Below are 24,337 nucleotides of genomic sequence, written 5' to 3' on the forward strand. Positions count from 1 at the left end.
GCTTTTTTTAATGAATTCTTGTTATACCTTCCTGTTTTCCACCCCCATCTGCCCTCCTGTTATCCATCTCCACCCACCTTTGCTTTTCCAACCCCACCTGATTGCCAAAGCAAATAGTTTGCCCATAGGTGAGAGCGATTCCGCCTGGCTCGAGCGCGTCCACTTCAAAGCCATCTGTTGCTCGGCCTCACTTCTCCACTTCTCCTCCCCCTAATTACATCCCTGTTCACGGCCGCGAGGCCGTGCTTTAAAGGGATCCGCAGTCCCGCCCCTAAACGCTTCTTTCCTGACTCCACTCTTCCATTCAGTCCTCCTCCCTTTATTTAAAATCACATTGCGTGTGCTCAGTTTATTTTAAATGTTTAAAAATGCATTTATAACAGCCACTGGCGCAAGTGTTTAATGCCACGTGTGATGGTTAAATGCTGAATGAAAATCACAGGCTTGTCTTTGATACACCGATTTTTGTTCACACCGTTAAAAGAAATGCAGTACAAATTAAAGGGTCCCTGAACCTTCTATAGAATAGTGCTGCTGAGACCATGATCTGAAATTAAAATTACCTTGCCCTGTGTATATTCCCTTATTTCATGTTCTCGCGTGACATCCAGTGGAAACGACGGTACACAACCGGCCTAAAATACAGCGACGCCGCGCTAATCCTCCTGCCAACAAGTTACTTGAAAATCAAAACACAATACACGGCACCCCAGAGTTTTCAAGGGAATGAATCAGTCACTGTTTATAAAAATGTTGGCCGCTTTTAGCACTGCACTGTTAGGCATTATGTAAGCATTTTCAGCCTTTAGAATGCATTTTTCAGAGTCTGGCATTTTCTGTTTTCCGCATCGGAAATATTCCGTGGACTTTGTTAAATGATTTGGTTTAACTCTTATTTCCCTATTCTAATCCACCATTATACTTTTGGCTACTTGCCGAAAAGCACTTCGAAGACTCGGCAGGGGTACTAAGCGCTATATAAATGCAAGCGCAATTACATTGATGCAAACCCTGACGTAAAAGGGCAGACCAGTCCTTTTTTGTATCCACGACATGGCTGCAAATGCCGACCAAGCTCAATACGAACTATATATTGGAGTGCATCACAAGGCCTGAGTCTTACAAAATATGTGTGCAACTCTGACTTGAACGGGCACTATGAAGTCTATGGGAAACGTTGTGATTCTTAAATCCGCTTCTGCTGGGTTATTTTTTCAACTAGTGTGGGTGCACTGCCTCGCTTCATGAGAATATTTCCAACTGGCAGCACACTGTACACATTACCTATGAGGTCAGAGCAAACAACGCCTACTTTCTTTTCACCCTTCATTAGGAGTGAGACCATTTCAAGAAGGTAGTAATGATTGGCTTAATATGCATATGTTCTCTAAATGTTTGAAGCTTTATTACAAATGTCACAAAAAGATGTTAATATTTCACTTCTGTTCTTGGATTTTCGTCACAATAAAATACACTGAACATAATCTTTACAAAAGTTTAAGCTATTGCCATTATAAATTACAATAACTTTTATTTAAGTATTAATTATTAAACAATAATAAAAGCCATTTTTATTTGTAATATCAACACATCTAAGTCACGTAAATAATACACATATTGCATTACAAATGTGATAGGTGTCACATTTGCGAAAGTTAAAACTATTGGCATTGTAAATTACAAAGCTATTAATTTCGCTATTTTCAATACCAACACATAAATAAAAAATTTGTCATTTACAATACCAATAGCTCAAACTTTCCTAATGCGAGACCTATTGCATTGCAAATGCTTGTTCTTATAGTGCTGGTTTCATTTGAGTTTTCTTGAGCAATTTGATAAGTGGCATGCTTGAAGTACAACTCTATGTGGAGTAAGTTACTAGTTTTGAATAGTAGTGGTAAACAGTCCATGTTTTCTAAAAGCTTATAGGTCGATTGTTGGCAGAGACTCCGAAGAAGGGAGTTTGCTATTTTGGGAGTACAGCAGGTCGCCTCTCCAATGACTTATGTAATTCTAAGTAAGCTACACCATGAATATTGAAGAGAAGTGAAACGGTGGCGCGGGTGTGGGAGGTGGAGGCTGACAAAATAAGGAGCGAATTAAGATGAATGCAGGCCCCATAGCATGGACTGTGCTCAGTGAAATTTACATTGCCTCCCTTTCCACAGGTGGCTGTTGACATGGAGTTTGCCAAGAACATGTATGAGCTGCATCGAAAGGTTACATCCAATGAACAAATTGTTGGATGGTAAGTAAATTATCGAAACTCTGTCTAATTGTTGTACTGCTATCTACCTATTCTCATGTACCCGACTGAAAACAAGAAGGGGCGGCTGTGACAAGCTGGTTTCAGGAGACATAAGTGAGCTGGCTTGAGGCAGTTAAAGGGGGGTTTAGTTTGATAGAAGGTTGCATGTAGATTCAGAACCACAGTAGTTCTTGTTTTATCAAGCTGCTTTGCAAAAATAAATTTCCCTGCAGCATATACCAGATGGCAGGGTTTACTGCAAGTTTGACCAAACCTTTACAGATTGAATCATATTCCACCTTCCCACCTTATAATAGCGACTTTACGCCACAGTTGGGGTTCCCTTCGTATTTTTTCCGTGTTCCTTTTTTTATCAAACATCCGCGTTTAAATACACTTTACCCTCCCTCTTGTAAAACTGCAGAATGCTATCACTATATCTGTATTGTATTGTGACATTTATATGGCACTTACTACCCCATGTGAGGCACTGAAGCTCTTGCTTATATGGTTAGCATGCTACACCTTGTAGGGTGTGTGGTTAGAAGGATGTTGTCTTTGTTTTGTTGTGGGAAGTGTTTCCATGTGGTGCGTGATGACCACTGAGGTGCGGTTATTGTGAAATGGAACGCACACTTAGCAGTGTGATGGATGAAGAAGGGTGAGAAGTAAGAGCACAGTTTATGGTTTTCGGTATGTTGGAAGCCTAGAGCAGCTTTGCAAGTCCCTTTATGGTATTAATTATGTTCATGTTTCCCTTTTACTATCAAAAGGGGTTTGGGCTTCAAGAAAAGTAAAACTAAAAAGTCCTAATTTTGCTTTTCATTTTTCTAAATAAAACATTATTGATCAAACACTGAATGTATCCCACAACGTGTAATATTTTCACCCCCAAATTCGTCATAGTCCAAGTATGAGCGGGGACTAATACAAGGACAATACAAGGACTGTGTTGTGTCCTAGCATAACTGTTATGATAATTCCACAGTTCAGTAGTTATGTTACCTGTTCATTTGTCAAGTTTGTCCTGTTTATTAGTTTTTAGGTTAAGCCTGGGTAGTGCATGCGCTGCTGCGAGGCATGCAGCAGTGGAGTATGGACTTGAAACCCCACCCATATTTGTAATTGTCTTGTGTCATTGTCCTTCATAAATGCTGGCTTCCTATTCTTTATGAGGCTTGTTAGTGCCTCCTTGGTACCGCCTTGTCTGCATTTGTTACAGCCCATAAAGACTGGACCTTTTACTTGTGTTGTAACACGGTATGTTTTATTTACAGTCTGACAACTCTTTTTTTTTTTAATGATTTGTTCTCTTCCACGCACAGTATGCCTCCTGTATTTTTTTCTGCTTACACATCATGCTTTTACTTTAATATGGCACACTCGTGCCTTTCTCTGTTGTGCACCTAAACATTGTTTTTGTACTTAAATTAACAACATGGTGCCCACTCAACAATGGTCCCTGCTGCCCGCTCCCGGGCGCCGCGCTTTAGGTTTCAGCACAGCACCGGTTTTTACAATAATATGGGCGTACAGTCAACAATGGTGGCTGCTGCCCACAGCCCTCTTCTGCAGCACTTTCATTTAAGGATCTTCACCGACCTTTGTGGTCTTGCGCCACAGAATTTGACAGACCTGATGCCCAAGCCCGCACTGGGCCTATATGTATATTTGTTCTTCTAGCCAACTCTGTTACTCTCTTGTTATGTTTTGATCTCTTCGCCAGGAGTGTAATTAGTCGCCACAAGCCGGACATGCAAGCAGCAGTAACGACTGCGTCATCTTGAACATGGCGTTTGCTAAAAAATAGCAGTGCCAGCAGAAACATTGTAGGGGGAGCAAGAAACAACGTGGTTACATTCCGTCAAAAGAATGTATTTGAAAAAACAAACCTGCAGATATATTCTTTGATGTTCATTGCACCCATGATCACGTCTTTGCTGGCACTGCTAAATTGATAAGAAGCAAAATGTGTGCGTCTTTCTGCATCTCCCTGACCTGTCATTCACCATCCCCCTCACCTCTCCCGCCCCTTCCTGATCGCTACTTGTTAACTCCTTGTAGTGATGAGGTAAAATGCACGTGGCAAGTTTTAACGAACACATTTGACAGTTCAACTGCCGCTAAATCGGGAGAGCCCCAAAAGTGAGGAGAACATGAAAATAACTCACCACAAGTAGTGCGAAGCGCATAAAAAGTTCCATACATCCACTGCTACCGCAATCATCGCAAAGTGTGTGGATCGGGAGTGGAAACACCATTAAGTAAAGAATGGCATAAAAGCAGCAAACTAAAAACCACTACGCGCCCCATACACAGATAACATTTTTTTTTCAGGTTGAAACTATAAAGAATATTTCTTGTGCTCACTGGAAAACACAAGACCATATGCTGAGCAGTGTAGGATTCAACCTGATCACCCCGAAACCTAATCCTAGCGTCATCAGACGAAACCTGTTGTATAAACAGCTTAGAAAACCACTGTGTCGTGTTGATAGGATTGTATTGCCAAAATCTATGATGATTTTGAATTTCTTCAGGGTCAAAATAATTTACAAAATGTAGGCTGAAGTGTTGATGTAAGAATAACAGCTTGTAATAATTCAAAGATCCAAGTGAATAAACGATTGTGTAAGTCCTTGGGGTCAGACATAGTATGACTGGAAATGCACCTATGTGACCCAAAAGAATTTTGAGGTTGAATCTTTTTAGGCTAGCTGAACTGGGTACAAGAAAGTCCATAATAAGTAAAGTAGTACAAGCACAGCACGCCTGGGCAAGGGCTGTCCAATGCGGAGAACACTGCTGGGGCTGAGAGGCGTAGTGCTCCATGTTCTTATGTTTCATGGTGACATCTTTGGCTTTCTGTGAGGAAGTTCTTTCATACTTGTAAACGTCTTTGTTTTTCTGTGAAAAACTCCCATGAATCTCCTTTGGATTTTTCCTTTCCTGTGGATACCTCCTCTTGTAACACTCCTTCCTACAATTTCTTTGGTGCAACCTTTCTGCTAACTATTTTGTTCAGTTTTATTGAATCCCGATAAACCAAGACTATGGTCCCATAATGCTATAGTTTGTTTAATTAAGTAAAATGAAAGGAACATTCCTGCTCGGTTGACGCTAAATCATTTAGTCGCTCACAACCCTCTTTCGGCAGTTCCGCTACAATGCTTCTGTTTTTTGTGCGTATATTGATTATTCACTCTGTAGCGCAGGAGTCTCTGCATCCGAATCTCTTACTTCGTCCATATTTCCAACGTGACTCGGCTGCAGGATAACATTTGCTCTTCAGTATTCAGGTGCACATTTCTTAATAATGCTTGTATTTTTCTGTTCTTCTGGGAGTTTAATTGTTTTCCAAATAAGTTCTGGGCTGTACGTTTAACCAAAGGTTTAATCCTCAGCTGCTTGAATCTACCCACCTGTCCACTTTTAGACCTTTAGGCTCACTTTTAAGGAAGACTCCTGTTCCAAATCAACTGCTGAAAAGAAACCATTTGGCTGTTTACTTGAGTTTTGCCTACAGTCTATTTTTTTTCTTTTTACTATTTTTATTATGTACGGACTACTGAATCTCACTCGTATCCTAATGTTTTGTTTTAGACATGATCATTTTCTGTTTAAGACCTATCTGATTGATTTAAGGGCTCTTTGGTTCTTCAAGCTCCGGTCGTTTTGCCACAATTTCGGGACAAAAGCTCACATTAAGGGAGTATCGCCATTCAGCGAATTAAAAGCAGCCCAGTAAATCAGTAATAATGGCCATTGGACGTCGGCATCAAAAGATGAACTGTGCAAAAAAATGCTGTGCAAGTCGTTACCCTATTACCATCAGTCACTATTTGAAATTGAGTGCACTCCACAATACAAATACTGGATTGCAATTTTACCAGATTTTACCACGCATGACATATGCCCTCCCCTTAGAAAGCCACGGAGATGATGCTTCTTTCTTTTAGGGCCTGTCTAAGTTAGACTCTCGCGTACTGGTTTTAAAGACTCTGAACTGTTTTAGTCCCATTTCCTCTGCCCCAGTGATGTTCAGCTGATTTGTGACCTTTAGTTGTGGGTCTTATGACCCCTCCAGTTAAAATTCCCTTTAACTACTGTCCAATTTTCAAAGCTGTGTGTAAAATAACCATTTGCCTCCTGAGGTGAAGGTTACACAGACAGTTTTATGTTTTCTTGGCCTCTTAGCAGTTTTAGACAAACCCAACTAAAATTTGTGCTTCAAAATTTAGCAACTCCTGCTGGAATAGTTCTTCCCTCCTACCTTGTTTCCTACAGTAGCACCCTGGAAAACGCATTTAACGCATGTATGAAGATTACACACACCTCAATCTCGACATTGTGGTGGCATTTGGAAAATGTAAAACAGTAGGTTTATTTTTCTCGTTCTGAATAAAAAAAAAAAAAAAAAAAAGTTCTGCCTGAGTAGGCAAAGAAAAAATTCTAGTCTGCCACTGCAAGAAAATGTTTACAAAAATTGTCATTTACAACGCTATAGCTCTAACTTTCTCAAATGCGAGACCGATTGCATTGCAGATTGCTCGTTATTAGTTGTGCACACACCAAGATTGTTCTATACTTCTGTTATTCCATTTCCTACTTTATGATAATAATATGTAAAGTGCATCAAAACAAAATAACCACTCATATGCTGTCAATTCTATTCCTTCCTTTCGTCTTCTCATTCTATTCTCCCCTCCACTTGTCTCTGCCCCCCTCTTACATTTAGCGAGATCTCGCCCATCATCCACTCCTAACAAATCACTCCTGTTAATATTGCAGGTCAGGTAGTTTGTATCCACTATTAATTCTTAATTTGGGATTGTTGTATTTTCCAATTGGTTACTCGGATATTTGGCTTCCTATGATAAATTTATTCTGAATTGAACTGTGGGAAAGCGATCTGCTGACGGTCCAAATCCATTGGGACAAAGGATATAAACTCTTAAACCATACCTTTGAATTCTGTACAATAACTATGGGAGTCAACAGATTCTCAATAGCGCAATCAGTGGTCGCCTTCAGATTTATACATTGATCTAATTAGTCTTCACTTTGCCTAAGCCTAATCCTTCATTCTAGGACTACTGTTCTATCCAATGTGGTTCAGGTTTGCCATTAAGCTAATAACTGATACAACTGTTTAAGGGAATTATTTGTAAAGTTTAAATTCAAATATGAAGGTTTACCTGTGTTTGTTTTTTGTAGGTATGCCACTGGACACGATATCACAGAGCATTCAGTACTAATTCATGAGTATTACAGTCGAGAGGCACATAACCCTATCCACATGACCGTGGACACAAGCCTGCAGGGTGGACACATGGGCATTGATGCTTACATCAGGTAAATATTCAGGATGTTGCTTGGTGGGGTAATGAATTTGATGGTAGAAACAAGGAGTGGATGCTACCGTCACTAGTAACTCTAATATTGAAAGACTAGTTAGCTGCATCACAACATCAGTTTCTAAAGAGATCTCAGTGGTTTGTTACCTAAAGGTTTCCAGTGTCACTACTGTTTATGTAGAAGGTGCTGCCAAATTTATTGATGATTTTCTTCCAGTCCTTTTAAGGATGAGAAGTCTAGAACATAATTTGATTTAAAGGTGACGATATAAGAACCAATGCGGACACTTGTTTTTTTGCGGACTTAGAAAATAGCTTCATCAGAGAAATATAAATTGTCAACTGAAAATACTCTCAATATAAATCATATATTCCTCATTGTGTCCAGAACATATATACATTGTTGCACTCAACCTGGTACTGTCACACTTTCAAATACATCCTTTCCAGTCTTCACTTGGTAATAGATTTAGCTACGGTAATTGTTTTTGGGGTTAGCAATTTCAATACACCAATAATGTCACTTGTCATCTTTATTTAAAGTAAACCTTTTTCACACATTAGAGCTGTAGGGTTTTTGTACACCTACCTTGTCTTTTGTATTCTTGCAGTATGATTTGGGCAAACAACTTCATCACAAGGTTGTCACTTTGTCAATGTATCATTAATTGTCCCTCTTACCATAAGTGGTGCAAAGTAAGAATGGACTTTAGTGACCATTTAGGTTGGCATCTTAGAATTAATTGAGAAACGGTGTTTATCACGTGACCTGGGCGAGATAAATGTATTGGAGGCACATTTCAGCATTGCAAGGAATTGACCTCTTATCCTCTGGAGACATGACCAGCATAGGTGGGATGGTTGTTGTTTTCCCCCCCAATTTGATTAGGTTATCTGATTATCCTTTTCATTTGGGTCGTCTTCATGACCTTATTAATCATACTGCCCCTCTTCCCTGAACATTGTCATCACCCTTTTTATGAGTAATATCGTGGGTTTGTGGCAGGTTTTTGCCTGCAAAGCTGGAAGCGTGAATGATAGTGCCACCACTGGCAGCAGTCCTGGGGTCATCGTTCCATGTTTCTTGGTCAAGTGTTGCTTTGGTGCGAGATCTTGAGGTACAGATCGAGAGAGAATAATGATAATGGAATAGAAATCAGTGCTCTTTGCTTTAAGGAATCTACAAGGACCTGGATGATGTGTGGGGGTTAAAGCAAGTGCTAAGATTAGGGAAAGTACATGGAAGGCGATCTGCATCTTTGTAACCGATTTGGATGTTCTGGTTCATCATTATCATATTGGTCATCTGATGCGAGTTGAAAGGGGTCTTAGCTTTCTTCAGTTTGGCCTGTGATTGTGCAGTTTACGGATCATTGTGTCTCAATTCTTTCAGTGTGCATCGGTTACTAGACAGGCACTAATGCTTTAAATGCATGCATGTTAATACCACAAAATAATTTAATCTTGTGATGGATTTCCATTCTGACTGTGAATGGTTGAAGAATGTAAATGCACAAAATGACAGTTTTTTCGTTTGTGAACTTTGGGGTGGGGAAATGTGTTTTTTTCTTTCTTTTTGTTATACTTTTAACTATCCAGATGATATCCTTCTATGTATTGATGGTGCTGATTTTATCTTCAATTAGCACCTGAGTTTGGTCTTGCCAAAATTGTGTTGTCATGTCATTGTATGCTTATATGTCGTTTTTTCTCTTTCCAGTAGTTTAATGGGTGTGCCAGGAAAAACGATGGGAGTAATGTTCACACCTCTTACAGTGAAATATGTTTACTATGACACAGAACGTATAGGAGGTAAGCAGAAAGCCTTCTGCCGGGCTCCCTTCCTATTTTGTATTGACTGGGTATAGCTAAAGTACCTTAAGCTTTGAAACTGGTTTAAATTAAAATAAAATCCGGTTTTATAAAACGAATATTGCTCTGCATTTTTATGTGACCACAGTAATTTGCTTTTAATCCCATTTTGTTCCACAGGTAAGACATATTTTTCAGTACCTTTCACCCAGTCCAGCCGTAGGACATTCATGACGCTTCTCGGTCCGGGGTTCCCAGTAGGGTGCCACCATGTGGCCTTCCAGTCACACCAAATGTGTTTTGGGACCTATTCATTGTCCCTTTTTAGCCTGGGACTCGAGGCTATCCCTTTTCCAGAGTCTCTTCTAAGGTCTTTCCTCACCATGCCTGAGGATGCCCCTAGGGATCATTGCTATGCTTGGAGATCTCTTGAGAGAGGGCCTCCACTCTAAACTCTCCAGCCACAGGGGCTCTTGTTGATTCCTAGGGGTTTGCTCGAGATCTTCTCCAAGACGTTGGGCTGCTTGCTTTTCTTTGATAATATAGATAAGTGTGTGACCTAATGTAATTCTTGTAACTAAGTGTAGATTAGTCCTGCTCATGAACATGTCTTGTGTCAGAAGAAGTGTGATGTGAAGCTGTTTATTAAAAATGGTATAAAACAGGTCATTAGCATTATTATTTTCATCATTATTACAGTGCATTTAGCTGTGCTTCTCATTGAGTAATCAAGGGCAGCACTTACTTCGTAAGAAAGGTAATCCCTCTCGAGATATTAGTTATGGCTCCTTTTCTAGGATGAAGCTTGAAATAGTGTTACTTGGTGTGATCCTGGTATTTCGATGAGGTGGGATGTTTGTGTGTGTAAGCTTTCCGGAGTGGTGGTCATGGAAGTGATGTGTAGTTGATTTATTATAGTCCCATTTTTCTAATGCAACATGGTGCATTTAGGAAATCGTTTTAATTTAGAAAATGGAGTAGATCTTCATTTGTACAAATTAGCAGTGCTGTGTTAGCAGGGGTGTAAAATTTAATAAACCATCTACTTGTCCATGGGACAGGTTGCTTCATAAACCTTGTCCTGTAAAAAGAAATCCACTTCTCCTTTTGGTGCCACGTAATGCAGTGACAATGTAGCCCCAATCTCATTACATAAAAACTCTGATATTAGCCTTTCTGATTAGGCCAGGGCTCCTACCATTGTAGGCTTTGAATTCTACCAATTTCCTTATTTTGCCACCTTTCTGCAGATCTACATACGAGGCAGAAGGTAGCGTTAAGCAAAAGTTCCAGGGTTGGAATGCCGTTTTGAGTGTGCGCAAACCTACTTAACCCCTTCGACGCTGATGACGAGCTCAGCTCGTCATGAGGTACGCCTGTCGTACGCTGATGACGAGCTGAGCTCGTCATGTAACGCGGGTTTTAAAAAAACGCAGCGCACAGCGGGAAAACCGCTAGCGCGCATGCGGTTAATTGCATGTTTTAGGGTTTTTTTGCCAGCTCTTCTCTAATCGTTTTCAATACTGAGAAAGGTTGGAAACTTACTCCTGACAATGTCAGAAGTAAAACTTTTGAAAGGGTTGGGAAAAAGAGCGGTTGGAGGAAAAGTTAACTCTTAACCGCTCACTGCTCATGCAGATTGTTGCATGTGCAAATCTACACCTGCATATCTGCTTGTGCTAAAAGGCAGTTCACAAATATTTTTTAGGAGTACAGTTCCCTCCCTACTTCTGTAAAGTCTTGTGAATTCATGAAAGCCGTAAGTCTGCACTAATGTAAGAACAAATACTATTGGTGTAATTCTGTGACTTTCTTTAAGAACAGGGCCCCTATTTAGGTCTGGAATTTAACAAGACTTCTAATTTTATTAAAAATCCAACTCTCTCTATCGACTGGTTTCTGCTCTTTCACAAGACGCTTATCATATCAGGGACTACTGTGGCAATGTGTGCTTTTAGAGGCCAAACGATATTGTTGCTTTTTGCCTATGTGTGTCATAATGGTGAGGGCCTAGCAGCTCCCACAAAGTTTTACAAAAAATACACATTGACAAAAACAAAAGGCTGTCTACCAATATCAAACCTATTGGCTTTGCCAATGCTTCTTTTTCCATGTTTCCCATTATCTTGTTGAAACTGGTTGCACTGATTTTTCCATTATGAAATTTTTTTTAGGAAATACTAGCATGCATCGACAAAATTTACTAAATAATGCTTTAAAGAAAAGTTACCTACAATTTCAAAGTAGTTTAGCAAAACGTTTTTTTTCCCTAGTTGCGTTTGTTTTGTGTCCGGACATTTTATTTTGAAAGCAAAGGATAATCAGTCTCTCTATCAAGCTTCTAGAGATATTTGCATCTAATTTGAGAACATTCTAGGAGCATTGTATGTAGCCTCATATTGTTAAACTTTGCAAACGCGTGTACACATTTTCACACGAGCTACTGTCATTAGTGCGTTCCAAGCTTACAACATTTCCTTAGACCGCTCACCCTAATAGGAAAGGCTTTGTATTATTGAACCATAAATACAAGTTCGAAGAGCAGTACCATATGGACACAAATATTTCTTTAATTGCTGACAAATCACTTCCCTGATCTAAATGTGGTATTGTAAACAGGCAGCCAAAGGGTTTGTGCTGCAGGGGATGCCAGATGACAACTCTGTTTTTATTTTGGTCACCTTCAGTCACATTGTTAAATGAAAATTCATCTTGGGGATTTCTATTGAATTGTCTCAAAGAAATGTGAGTTAAAGAATGTTTTTTTCCCTCAACTCAGTTGATCTCATAATGAAAACCTGCACCAGCTCTAATCGTGCGGTAGGACTTACGACTGACTTGCAGCAAGTGAGGTCTGCTTCAAGCCAGGTGCAGGATAATCTGACTACCGTCCTGCAGTATGCCGAGGATGTGCTGGTAAGGATCCACTTGCTGTGTTATCATGTTAATGCTATTTTATGGCATTTTTCTGATGGATAATTCTGCTCATTTTATTAATAGTACTAGGTGCCATACTGGATTCACAAACTAGAAATAGTTCTTGCACGCCAGCGGGTGGTTACTTGCTTTTGTCTTAACTCTAGCTCCTCCCCTCGAGCCATAAAAGATACCACTTAGAGCACCAATGCAGTTTCTTATTTTTCCTGCACTTTAACATGGATCCAAATTTCTGTCCTTGGATTTTCCTGTACTTGCAGTGGTAGTGTTTGGAGTTAGGGGGCTCTTTTTGTACCTCGTCTTGTGAACTATCTGCATGACCTCATCTTGGTCATCTTCCGGTGTGTATTTTGAATGTCTCCAAGGCACCATGCAGGTCAGTGTGGCCATTGACCCTCCAGCCCTTTGCAATTGGAGCCTACCTCTGGTAACCATTTTACCTTCATCACCAGTTCTGCTACTAGGCGTCTTAACACTTTCTTTGGGTTTGACTCTGGCAATAGCTTTCTCCTTTATTTATTTATATATTTTTTTTTTGGTTAAATACTTTTATTGAGCAATCAAATAAGAAGTACAGAGATGGGCCTACAACCGCACGGGCTGGCCGCTAATAGCAACGCACCACATATGAAGCAAACGATCACTGCCGTGGCCAGGCACAAATCATATATCAATTATTGCTCAAAGCATAGGACAGGACATAGCAATTTTCTATATTAAACATGAAAAACAACAAACTCTAAACAAGGCGAATGCACAGTAATCAAGTCAGCCCAGAAGGAGTAGGGGAAAGCCACTAATCAGGAAGACAAAAACAAATCAATGGGACTCGGCAAGGCCGGGGGGGGGGGGGGGGGACAGCGGGGAGGACAGGAAAACCCTAAAACAGCATAAAAATTTCGGGAACGTCAGCCTAGGGAGATAGGGTAACATCGGAAGTGTCAACCAAGGGAGGGGTACAAATTTCTCCACGATATGCATTCCACTGACCCCAAATCTTCGTCCACGCCCTGGGTCTGCCCCATGCCACATAAACGGTCTTCTCTCGGAACATGGACCAGTCCATGTTATCCTCCCACATCGAGACGTCGGGAGGTCTGGATGCGCCCCAGAGTTGCGCAATGTCCCGCTTCGCGATCATGTACCCCAAGGTCGCCCATCTGGTCTGGGCTACAGAATAGTCGGTGGGTTCCCACACGTTCAACAGGCATCGTCGGGCCTCAGGCCGCAGGGTAACACCAGTCACAACAGTCATCACCGCAAGCACATCAATCCAGTAGGCTGCTACCACCGGGCACTCCCAAAGAATATGCAGAAATGTAGCACTCATCCCACAACCACGCTTGCATAAGCCATCTGGGGAAAAACCCATTACAACCAGACGCGGACCAGTTACATACACCCGGTGGAGGATCTTAAGTTGAACCAAACGAAGACGGGCGGGGATGGCGACCTCTTTAGGAGAAGAGAGTGCCGATTGCCAATCCTCGTCATCCAAGTCCAATCCGTCACCGACCCACACCTCCCTAAGTCGGACCAATAAGTCAGCGCGATTATTGATCAGTTTTTTGTAAATAAGGGAGATAGTGCTATCGGGCAGGTGTCCATCCAGTATGCGATCCTCAAGGGGGGAGGACTCGGGCAGGGCCACATCAGGAGTTAGAACCGAGGTCAGGGCGTGCCGGACCTGCAGATACCGGAAAAACTCTCTTATCACTCAAGTCATATTCTGCCTTAAGGGCCTGGAAAGACTTCACTCTACCCTTCACACAGACATCACCCACTTTACATATCCCAATCATATCCCAGCGGTCGAAGCCCTTAGTAGACCAGAGACACCCCAAACGTTCAGAAGCATAAAGCGGAGTCGCCATTGTCAGTCGATTCTCCCATCCCAAACTCACATTCGCGGCGCGCCACACATTGACTGCGATCCTGGACGGGCCCGTAAGATGGCGGCCGATCTGGAATAAAGCGCTCTATTAAAGTCTCCTCCCGGCAGCTGGAATTTATCCATCTCAAAGGCCGGATCCCGACCCGGGGAGTACATCGCGTGGTTGATGGCAGATAGCTGGGCAGCCCAATAATATCTCTTGATGTCGGGGAGCGCCATGCCCCCGTCATACCAAGGGATGGTAAGTTTCGCAAGGGCAATACGTGGACGCCCATCCCAGATTAGTTGCCTTTGAAGACTCTCGATCTCCCGAAAATAGGTGGCGGGAACGTCGTCATAAGAATTTTGAAGCGCGTATAGGAATCGCGGCAAAGACATCATTTTAAAGAGGGCAGCCCTGCCCAGAGGAGACAAGGGTAGCTTACGCCAACGGGCCACATCCAGTCGCAATCTAAGAAGCGGGGGGAGGAGATTACGCTTGAACCGGAGTGAGGAGTCCAGCGTAATAAAGATCCCCAAATACTTGAAGCCAGACTGGACAACCTGGATAGGAAATCTGTCCGGTAATGGGGGCAAGACACCCGAAAGAACATACACACAGGACTTAGCCCAATTAATAACTAGACCCGAGTTAGCACCAAACGAAGTAAGAACATCAAATAAGACATTTAAAGATTTACGCGGGGAAGTAAGATACAGAAGAATATCATCTGCGTAAAGCGAGACGCGGTCTTCAAAATCCGGTGACCAACGGATCCCTTTAAGTGAAGGTTCCCATCGAAGCCATGCAGCCAACGGTTCCAGGGCAAGCGCGAAAAGCAACGGAGACAAGGGGCATCCCTGACGGGTCCCCCTACCAAGACAGAAGGGGACAGAAACCCGACCGTTTACCACTACCTGTGCCAAGGGTTCCGCGTATAACAACTTCACCCAACCAATAAACTCAGGTCCAAAACCAAATTTCTCAAGAGCCGCCCAAAGATAGGGCCACTCTACCGTGTCAAAGGCCATCGAGGCATCCAGCGAAGCCAAAATGGCCGGCTCCGTCAGAAGCCCCGCCCTCGCAACAGCTCCGTGGAGACGACGTAGGTTAAGAGCCGTGTGCGATGCGGGATAAATACGGATTGATCCGGATGAACCAATCCACTAATGACCGTCAAGAGACGGGTAGCCAGGAGCTTAGCCAGGACCTTGGGTTCAACATTCAACAGGGAAATGGGCCTGTAAGACGAACAAAGGTCCCGAGGTTTACCGTCCTTGGGAATAACCACTATCGTAGCCAGACGCTGATCATATGGAGGAACACCCCGCTCCCGGGATTCCAAAAACATGGTACGAAGATAGGGCGCCACCCTGTCAGGACGTAGCTTGTACAATTCAATTGGCAACCCATTCGGGCCCAAAGCTTTGCCCGAACGGAGTGAGCGAATGGCAGTCGCTATCGCGTCCGTAGTAAAAGGGGACTCCAAAGAAACTCGGTCTAAATCGGAAACACTGGGCAGAGCTATATCCCGCAACAAAAGACGAGAGTCATCAACATCCCGTTCAGACACAGGGGTATAAACCACACGAAAATAATCCGCAAAACATTCAACTATTCCAACCGGGTCCGTCACTCTCACACCATTCGAAGTCTGAATCACAGGCACCACACGATTCGCCCTCTCCTTCTTATCCAACCATGCCAGTAATTTACCTGCTTTGTCCCCCACATCATACAAACGACCCTGCTGCTCCCGGAACATCAATTTAGCCGCATCTGTGACCAAAGACTTATAAGCAAATTGTTTCAGACCCAGGGCGTGGAGCTTATCCGATGTAACATCCGATTCTAGGTCAGCCTCTATCTCAGCAATCTCCCTCTCAAGGTCCACCACCTCCCGATTCCTCGCCCTTCAGCAATAAGGGAAAGGGCCTGCCCGCGAATCACTGTCTTAAAGGCCTCCCACAGGGATACCGCAGAGGAGACGGACCCCTCGTTGTCTAAAAAATAATTGTCCAAAGACTTAGTCAAGAGGTTGCGGGTCTCAGGGGAGGTGAGGTACCATGGGTTGATAGGAGCCACCCGGCCCGCCGCCTCCACCCCCATCTCAAAACAAAGCCTGAGCGGAGAGTGATCGGAGATGCCCCGGGGGAGGTGTCTAATCTCACGAACCGCCGGCGACTGCGCCGCGGGCATCAGGAGATAATCCAGTCTAGACAGACTCCCATGGGCCCCAGAGTGGAAAGTGTATTGAAGCTGAGTAGGATGCATAAGCCTCCAGCAATCCACCAAGCCAAACGTATCCAGAAACCCACCCAGCCACTGTTGGGCCAGAGGAGTGTCCCTAGGGGGGTGACGATCGTGTAGACCGGAGAACACAGAATTAAAGTCACCTGCAATGAAGAGAGTACTATCAGGGAGGTTCAACAATACACGGCCCAAATCGGAAAAGGTAGAGGTCTGTAGACCGGGGGGCACATAAACGGCAAACAAAGAAAGGGTCCGACCCTCATAGCGACCCACGAGGACAGCATAACGCCCTCGATCATCAAGGATCACATCATCAATAGCTAGGGGGAGGGAAGCCCGAACAAGGATGCCCACCCCCCTGGAACCCGTGGTAAACCCCGAATGTGCGGCGAGGCGATAGCCCCACCTATTCATTGCACGACATGTATTGCCCACCAAATGAGTCTCCTGTAGAAAAACAATATCAGGAGACAAACGTCGTAGACATCGCAACACCACACCCCGTTTAATACGATCCCCCAGACCATTAACATTCCACGAAATAAACCTCAACCCGCTACCCCCCATCCCACACAGCAACGCTGAAACCCCTCTCCAATGAGCATGACATCAAACACATCATTAGCAAGATAGAATCGCCTTGAGAACACAACACACAAACATCAAACTTCCCATCCACCCACCCCCCAACAATCAAGGAAACACCCCCCACCCTGCACCCCTGCAAGAAGCTAAAAAGCCACCCCAACATGCAGTGTGCCTGTCGCCCAGAAACCCCCATTCTACAAAAAGACCCCGGAGGAGGAAAGGCTCTGGCCCACCCGCCACCCCGAGCAAGACAAATAACGAGGAGAACACACAAACAGTAGAGGCACTTAGGCATAAAATCCCAGAAGAAATTACTTAATACAAGGACCCGGGCATAGACAAACTGTTCAGCTCTCTACACCACCCTCAGCACCACCCGGGTGGGCGGCGGACTCAGTCGCAGGAGGTCGGTCCGGCAGAGAGTCCAGCCAGTCATTCACAGAATCAGGCCGATCAAAGAAAAAGGTTCGGTCATTGTACTCAACCCGCAGCCTAGTCGGAAAAAGCATAGCGTAGCGCAATCCCATGTCCCGGAGACGCTTCTTGACTCCACGGAAGCCCATACGCTGTTTCTGGACCTGTTGAGAAAAGTCCGGATAAAAGTTCACAGTGGCATTCTCAAAGGCCACCGGGCCCTTCACACGTGATGCCTGCAGGATAGCATCCCGATCCCTATAGTGGAAGAGTTTCGCAACAATAGGCCTCGGCGGGGCGCCTGGCTTACCCTGGCCTCCCGGAACACGATGGGCACGCTCCACTGCGAAGAATTTACTCAGTCCAGACGGAGAGAGGTAGTTCTGGATCAAGTCCTCGACCAGGAGAGCAACAGAGTGCGGTTCTGGATTCTCCGGAACGCCAACCACACGCACATTACAGCGACGTGCCCTGTTCTCAAAGTCCTCCAAGCGCCGGGTCATGAAATCGTTCACCCTACGGAGATTGCCAATCTCCGTCTGTATCTCCGAGACGTCTGCCGTGAGGCTGGATGACTTGAGATCCAATGACTTCACCTTCTCATTGGTTTTAGAGAGGTCGGCCCGAATCAAGTTCACATCAATGGCCACGGTGTCGATTTTGTGGGCCAAGGCTTCATATTGTTGGCCTATCGTCTCCTTCATGCCAGAAATGGCGCCCATGATGTCCTGCAGGGACGGCTCCGTCGACGCGTCCACAATGTGGTCAGCCGCACTCGGGCCAGGCAGGGCAGCTCCGGGGGACCCCTTCGAATGGGTGTAACGGTCCATAACGTTAGACTGGACCGGGCCCCCACGCAGGGGCGTCTTGGTCTTCCGAGTCTCTCGGTCCCCTCTGCCCGCCATGTCGGAAACTGCGTCACCAGGAGACTCACTCGACCCGATGGAAATGGCCACAGGAAAGTAAAGCGTCGGGACCAAAAAGCAGCCGTAAGGGTACCACTAGGATGGGGCCAACCAGAAAGGAGAATAAGCCAGCCAATGGCCCGACAGCCGTCTCGTGCGCCGGACCCAGCCCAGGCCAGACTCTCCTGCCAGATGTCTCAGTCTGAGGCGGAATCGAAACCGAAACTTAAGAGGGGGACCCACAAGTCCAATCCCCCTGCCGCTGTTGTTCAACTCGGAGACGGCCACAGAGCCTCACCCAGTCCCGGGCGCACCTCCAGGGCGGACCCCGAAAGTTCAAATCGCCGTATCTCCGGCGCCCCGGGTCCAAATCAAATTCCAAAAATCCCAGGAAGATCAGCCCAGCGTCCTCTACACAAATCCTCGTGAAGAGTCAGGATATGTTCAGGATATCATGCCGGGAGTGGCGGGGGTCCGGAGAGCGCTGTGCTCACACGGCCATCACGGATGCCCGCCAAGCTCCTCCTAGCTTTCTCCTTTAGTCGGTGTTAGACATGGGATTTCTGGTTGGCTATGGCTTGTGCCAAAGCCAGGCAGAAACCACCACTCTAGTCAGGGCAAGGGAGTTACACACTGATGATAACCCCTGTTCACCCCTTTGGTAGCTTGGCACGAGCAGTCCGGCTTATCTCAGAGACAGTGTGTAAAGCGTTTGCGCAACACACAGCATTAACACACTAGGCACACTACAAAAGGAACTCCAGACAAGGTTATATAATAAATAGCCATTGTATTATCATAAACACAATAACCTAATCATGCATTTACACTGTGCCAACTGGCACACACAATATTCACAGGGGATTATATATAGATCTGAAAGAAACAGGTTAGTATTAGATTCCTTACCTTAGAATATCCCCAGGCGTCAGTCTGGATCCGGAAACTTTTGCGTAGCAGTACCCCTGCGCGTCGGTAGGCGTCGTCTGCAGGCGTCCCCTGCGGCTCCGCGTCGTCGGCGTCGTGCGCCGTGATGACGTCGCTGGAGTATATAGACGCCGCCTCCGCGCGCTGACGTCAGTTCTTCTTTTTTCCGCGCCAGTTAGCGCAGATCCGAAGAGCAGTACTCCGGTCTTTGACCTAAGTTTTTGATAACTCTAACTCTTTCAGGTGCCGGTAGGATGCCCGGTTTTAAAAGTTGTGACGGGTGCGACCGCCTGATGTCGGTCACCGACCACCATCGACTCTGCCTCCGGTGTCTGGGCGCGGACCACGACGTGGAGTCCTGCGTCGACTGCCGGGCCTTGACGAGTAAGGCTAGACGGGAGCGGTGCCGCAAGCTACTCGAGCTCCGGGTGTCGGCCCCGCGTCGAGAGCGGTCCCGGTCCGGACGGAGGTCGAGGGAGCGGTCGAGAGAACGGTCGCGGAGCCGCCACGAGCGCTCCGGAAGTCGTCACCATTCCTCCGGTTCCTCAGGTAAGCGACACAAGAAGTCGGGGCGTCGTCATCGTACCCCCGACTCCCCCCGACGCCCGCGTGATGCGGCCGGGGGTTCGGTCGGTCCCTGGGGAAGGCGCGTCACGCGAGGAGATTGAGGAGTTCCTCATGGCCATGAGGGCGCTGTCTCCTCCGGCGGGGCCTACGGCGCCTGCGGGCCCGTCGGTCCCGTCTGGGGGCCGGAGCGGTAAGGGTGCACCTGCCCCGACGCCGCCGGCGGTTCCGGCCCCGGCGCCGCTGGGCCCTTCAGGGTCGTCGCCGGCTGGTCAACCGGCCTCTCCGGCGCCGATTCCATCGGGGCAACCCGTGGTGCCGCCTCCGCGCGGTGCCGTGACTCCGGCGCCGCGCGGCGCCACCCCCATTCCCTCTCCGAATCCGGACGCGGAGTCGGACCGGCATCGTCCGACGCCGAGTCCGGCGCCGTTGGGGCCCATTGGCTCCGAGGAGCCGGTCTAGAGCGTTGAGTCAAACTATGGCGATGAGGACGATTATGGAGAGGGTTGGGAGGGGTCTGAGGACCCTCTGTCACGAGAATGCCAGTACGACGTGGACTGGGCAGGTGACTTGGGTGATGCCAGTGGTCTGGACGAATCGCCTAACCCTGGGTTTGTCTCGCCTCCCACTGTGGCGTCGGAGGCTGGGGCTGCCTATTCTGTGGTACTGATGAGGGCTGCCAAGGCCTTGAGCCTTGAGCTCCCCGTCGCTAAGGGGAAGCCTAACATCCTCACCGAGGTATTCAAACCGCAGTCATGCCCACAGGAGCCTCTGCTGCCGTTTAATGACGCCTTGACGGATGTCCTTTTGGGTACGTGGTCCAGGCCCGCTTCCGGTTCACCTGTTGATCGGAACGTTGCCAGGCGCCACCGTCCGTGTTCGGACGACCCTGCCTTCCTGTCCACCCATCCCTCCCCTGAGAGTCTGGTGATCCAGGCCTCCACTTCCCAGTCCGCATTCCCGTCGGCCCCGCCCGATCGGGAATCTAAGCGGTACGACCAGTATGGCAAGAAGGTCTTCTCGTCTCTGAGTCTGGGGCTGCGGTCTTGCAACACCGCATGCCTCTTGGGCCGCTACACCCACTCTCTGTGGGATACGGTCGCAGAGTGCCTGCCGCAATGCCCGCAGGAGGTACGGGACAAGCTCGGCCAGGCTTCGGTTGAAGGCCGTGACGCGGCGATGTATTCCATACGGTGTGGTCTTGACACGACCGACTCGCTGGGCAGAGCGATGTCCACGACGGTGGCGATTCGTCGCCATGCTTGGCTGAGATCCGCCAACTTCTCGCCGGATGTCCAGAATGCCCTGATGGACATGCCGTTCGATGGCAGTCGCCTGTTCGGCGACAAAGCGGACAACGCGCTTGAGCGCTTCAAGGACTCCAGGGTCACGGGCAAGTCCTTGGGTCTCTCGACCCAGCGCCAGCAAACGGGTTCGTTTCGCTCCTTTCGTGGCCAAGGAAGGGGCGGTCCCACACGTGCTGCCAGCCACGCACCGCAGAACGTTCCTCAACGCGGTGGCGGCCGTGGATTCCGCCGTGGTGGCGGTCGGGGACAGCGGCGAGGTCAGTCCACACCTCCCCCCGCAGCAGCCTCCAAATCCTCCTAGTCCGAGCTTTCAGGCCCATGTGACGCCAGTGGGTGGGAGGGTTCGCCATCACCACTCCCGCTGGCGCACTATCACGTCGGACAGGTGGGTGCTGCAGCTCGTCCGAAGGGGCTACTCCCTCCCCTTCGAGACCACTCCTCCAGCCATGCCACCGCAGAACCACCGTGTGTCGGGGGACCACTTGACACTTCTGCAGGAGGAAGTTACGGCCCTCTTGGCCAAGGGGGCCATCGAGCGCGTTCCTGGGCCAGAAGTAGGGTGTGGTTGCTACTCCCACTACTTTCTGGTACCCAAGAAGGACAAAGGGGGCCTACGTCCTATCTTGGACCTACGGAACGTCAACGGCTTCCTCCGGAAGGAGAAGTTCAAGATGTTGACTTTGGCTCAGGTCTTGGCTGCTCTAGACCCACAAGACTGGATGGTAGCGTTGGACTTGCAGGATGCGTATTTTCACATCCCCGTCCTGCCGGCCCACCGGCGTTACCTGCGGTTCACGGTAGGCCACGAGCACTTTCAGTTTATCGTGCTCCCATTCGGCCTTACCAGCGCCCCACGGGTGTTCACGAAAGTGATGGCGGTGGTCGCAGCTCATCTGCGCCGGTTAGGGGTTTCAGTCTTCCCCTACCTCGACGACTGGTTGTTGAAGGCGGGCTCGCCCCAAACAGTCGTCCACCACCTTCAGGTGACGGCAGACCTCCTGCACGAGCTGGGGTTTTCCATCAATGTGCCGAAATCACACCTGTGTCCCTCTCAAAAGCTCCTTTTCATCGGAGCGGTTCTCGACTCGGCGCAGTTTCGGGTTTATCCTCCGGAACGGCGGGTCCGGGATATTCAGGCCTTGATTCCCATCTTTCAGCCGTTATCCCGGGTTTCGGTCAGGTTGACGCTGCGGCTTCTGGGGCTGATGGCCTCCTGCATCCTTCTGGTGCATCACGCCAGGTGGCGGATGCGGGCTCTGCAGTGGGACCTGAAGTTTCAGTGGGCCCAGCATCAGGGCAACCTTTCCGACCATGTCCTGATCTCGGAGGGCACTGCGAGACAGTTGCAGTGGTGGCTCCAGGACCGCGATTGGGTCAGAGGCAGATCCCTCTCCCTTCCCCAACCGGAGCACGTGGTTGTGACGGACGCGTCCCTCCAGGGCTGGGGTGGCCACTTGGGAGAGGCGGAGATCAGAGGCATCTGGTCTCCGGCGGAGTCCCGGCTCCATATCAACATGTTGGAGCTGCGGGCGATTCGCCTAGCACTGAAGGCATTCCTCCCCTTTGTCAACGGGAGTGTAGTGCAGGTGTTCACGGACAACACCACCGCCATGTGGTATTGCAACAAACAGGGCGGTGTGGGGTCGTGGTGTGGTAAATAAATAATTAAATACCGGTTCTATTTTTCAGAATAATCAATAAACGGGTAGCTCAATAAATAAGAGTCAAGATTCGAGGTAGCTGGAGTTTGCAGGTTTTAATAAAGCATAAGGGACAGGAACAGGACAACCTGCACGGGAATAGGATGGCAGCTGCCGGGGGCAGGATCTGGAATGGCTAGAGCAAACTTTAATATCCGTGCACAATATATATAGTTAAACAAAATACATTACATTCAATACAGTAGGCGTAGCAGTAGGTGTGGTTTGTAGCAGTCGCGAAAGATAAGGCAGTAAGTAGGTGTAACAAGAGGCGTGTACAGGGCGTATACATAGACATGTGATGTAAATGTAACAGAATATGTCACAAATGGGGCGGAAACATGGAGGGGGCTACCTGAGGAGCTGGGACCTCTAACCTAGTGGTGCGCGCAAACGGGCAATGACGTGTTACCAGGGAGAACTGGGGGCTATGACTTCTGCGCTAGAAGAGGAGACTAAAGTCTGCGGAGTCAGAGCGACATGTACCTAAAACCTATCTGGTATCTGGTGTTTAGAGAACATGTTGATAGAATCCAAAAGTTATCAGGGTAAAGGCTACTTGACTCTAAGACTGGTGCATGCATTATTCTACATGTATTGCGTATGCGAGGAATATTCTTTGAACATTAATACAGTATTTCTCTTACATGGAGGCATAAAGGCTAGACTATGACTGAAACTATTGATGCGATTCAGCAGCTTAGGAATGCAGAGAAGGAGGGCTGGACTGATAACTAGAAGCATAACATACTCTTGGCAGACTGGGAGGCAGAGCCAGGCCGGGCCGGGCACTGCGAGGCATGAAGTAAGTGAAGGGTCAGGGATACAGGTGGGGGCTGTATCGCTCCTTGGAGAGGGTTCAGGAGACAGGAGCTGAATCTGAGTCCGGGCCCTTTTGAGGCCTAGAACCGGGGACATTATTCTGAATTAACGTGCACACTGTGAAATGTGGCAACATAGGTTTACATAGGCCTAATACTCGTAGCTTTCACGAGAACTGGAAACTAGCATACTAGAGTTGGACACAACTAGAATTGCGTCTTTAATCGATCATAAGGGAATACATATGCATATTGATCATGCACATATAACATAGGATGGGGAACACGTAGGGACACAGAACATGGCAAAATTTACTTTTCCACATTCCCTCCTTGTGCCCTACGTGTCCATCAGGAAACATCAATATTCATGATACCATCTATCATTTCATATAGCATCATTTGCTCGTCTCGAATTGTCTTGCAACGGGATTTAGGACTAGGAATACAAGAGGTAGCGCAAATGCCGCAAATCGCAGGGCCACATTGTATACATAGGCAGCAACTGAATATGATCATTACTGCTATACCTAGAAATGACAATACTTTCCATCCCCAGGCAGAAATTATACTCCAGAGCCAACCGGACCATGTCCAGGTGCCTGGATTCTGGTGTAACTGATGGGC

General features: G+C 47.0%; 1 protein-coding gene across 1 annotated transcript in view; it reads left to right on the forward strand.

Moving 5' to 3' along the window:
• Positions 1 to 24,337, forward strand: part of EIF3F (eukaryotic translation initiation factor 3 subunit F) — a 129,297-nt gene that overhangs the window by 49,690 nt on the left and 55,270 nt on the right. Inside the window, exons 3-6 of the mRNA XM_078668993.1 lie at positions 2,172 to 2,251; positions 7,469 to 7,606; positions 9,329 to 9,420; positions 12,200 to 12,336. Of these exons, the coding sequence (XP_078525119.1) occupies positions 2,172 to 2,251; positions 7,469 to 7,606; positions 9,329 to 9,420; positions 12,200 to 12,336 (447 nt within the window). The remainder of the gene's footprint in view (positions 1 to 2,171; positions 2,252 to 7,468; positions 7,607 to 9,328; positions 9,421 to 12,199; positions 12,337 to 24,337) is intronic.

This window comes from Lissotriton helveticus, chromosome 12 (assembly GCF_964261635.1).
Source record: "Lissotriton helveticus chromosome 12, aLisHel1.1, whole genome shotgun sequence".
In the NCBI taxonomy this organism is placed as follows: Eukaryota; Metazoa; Chordata; class Amphibia; order Caudata; family Salamandridae; genus Lissotriton; species Lissotriton helveticus.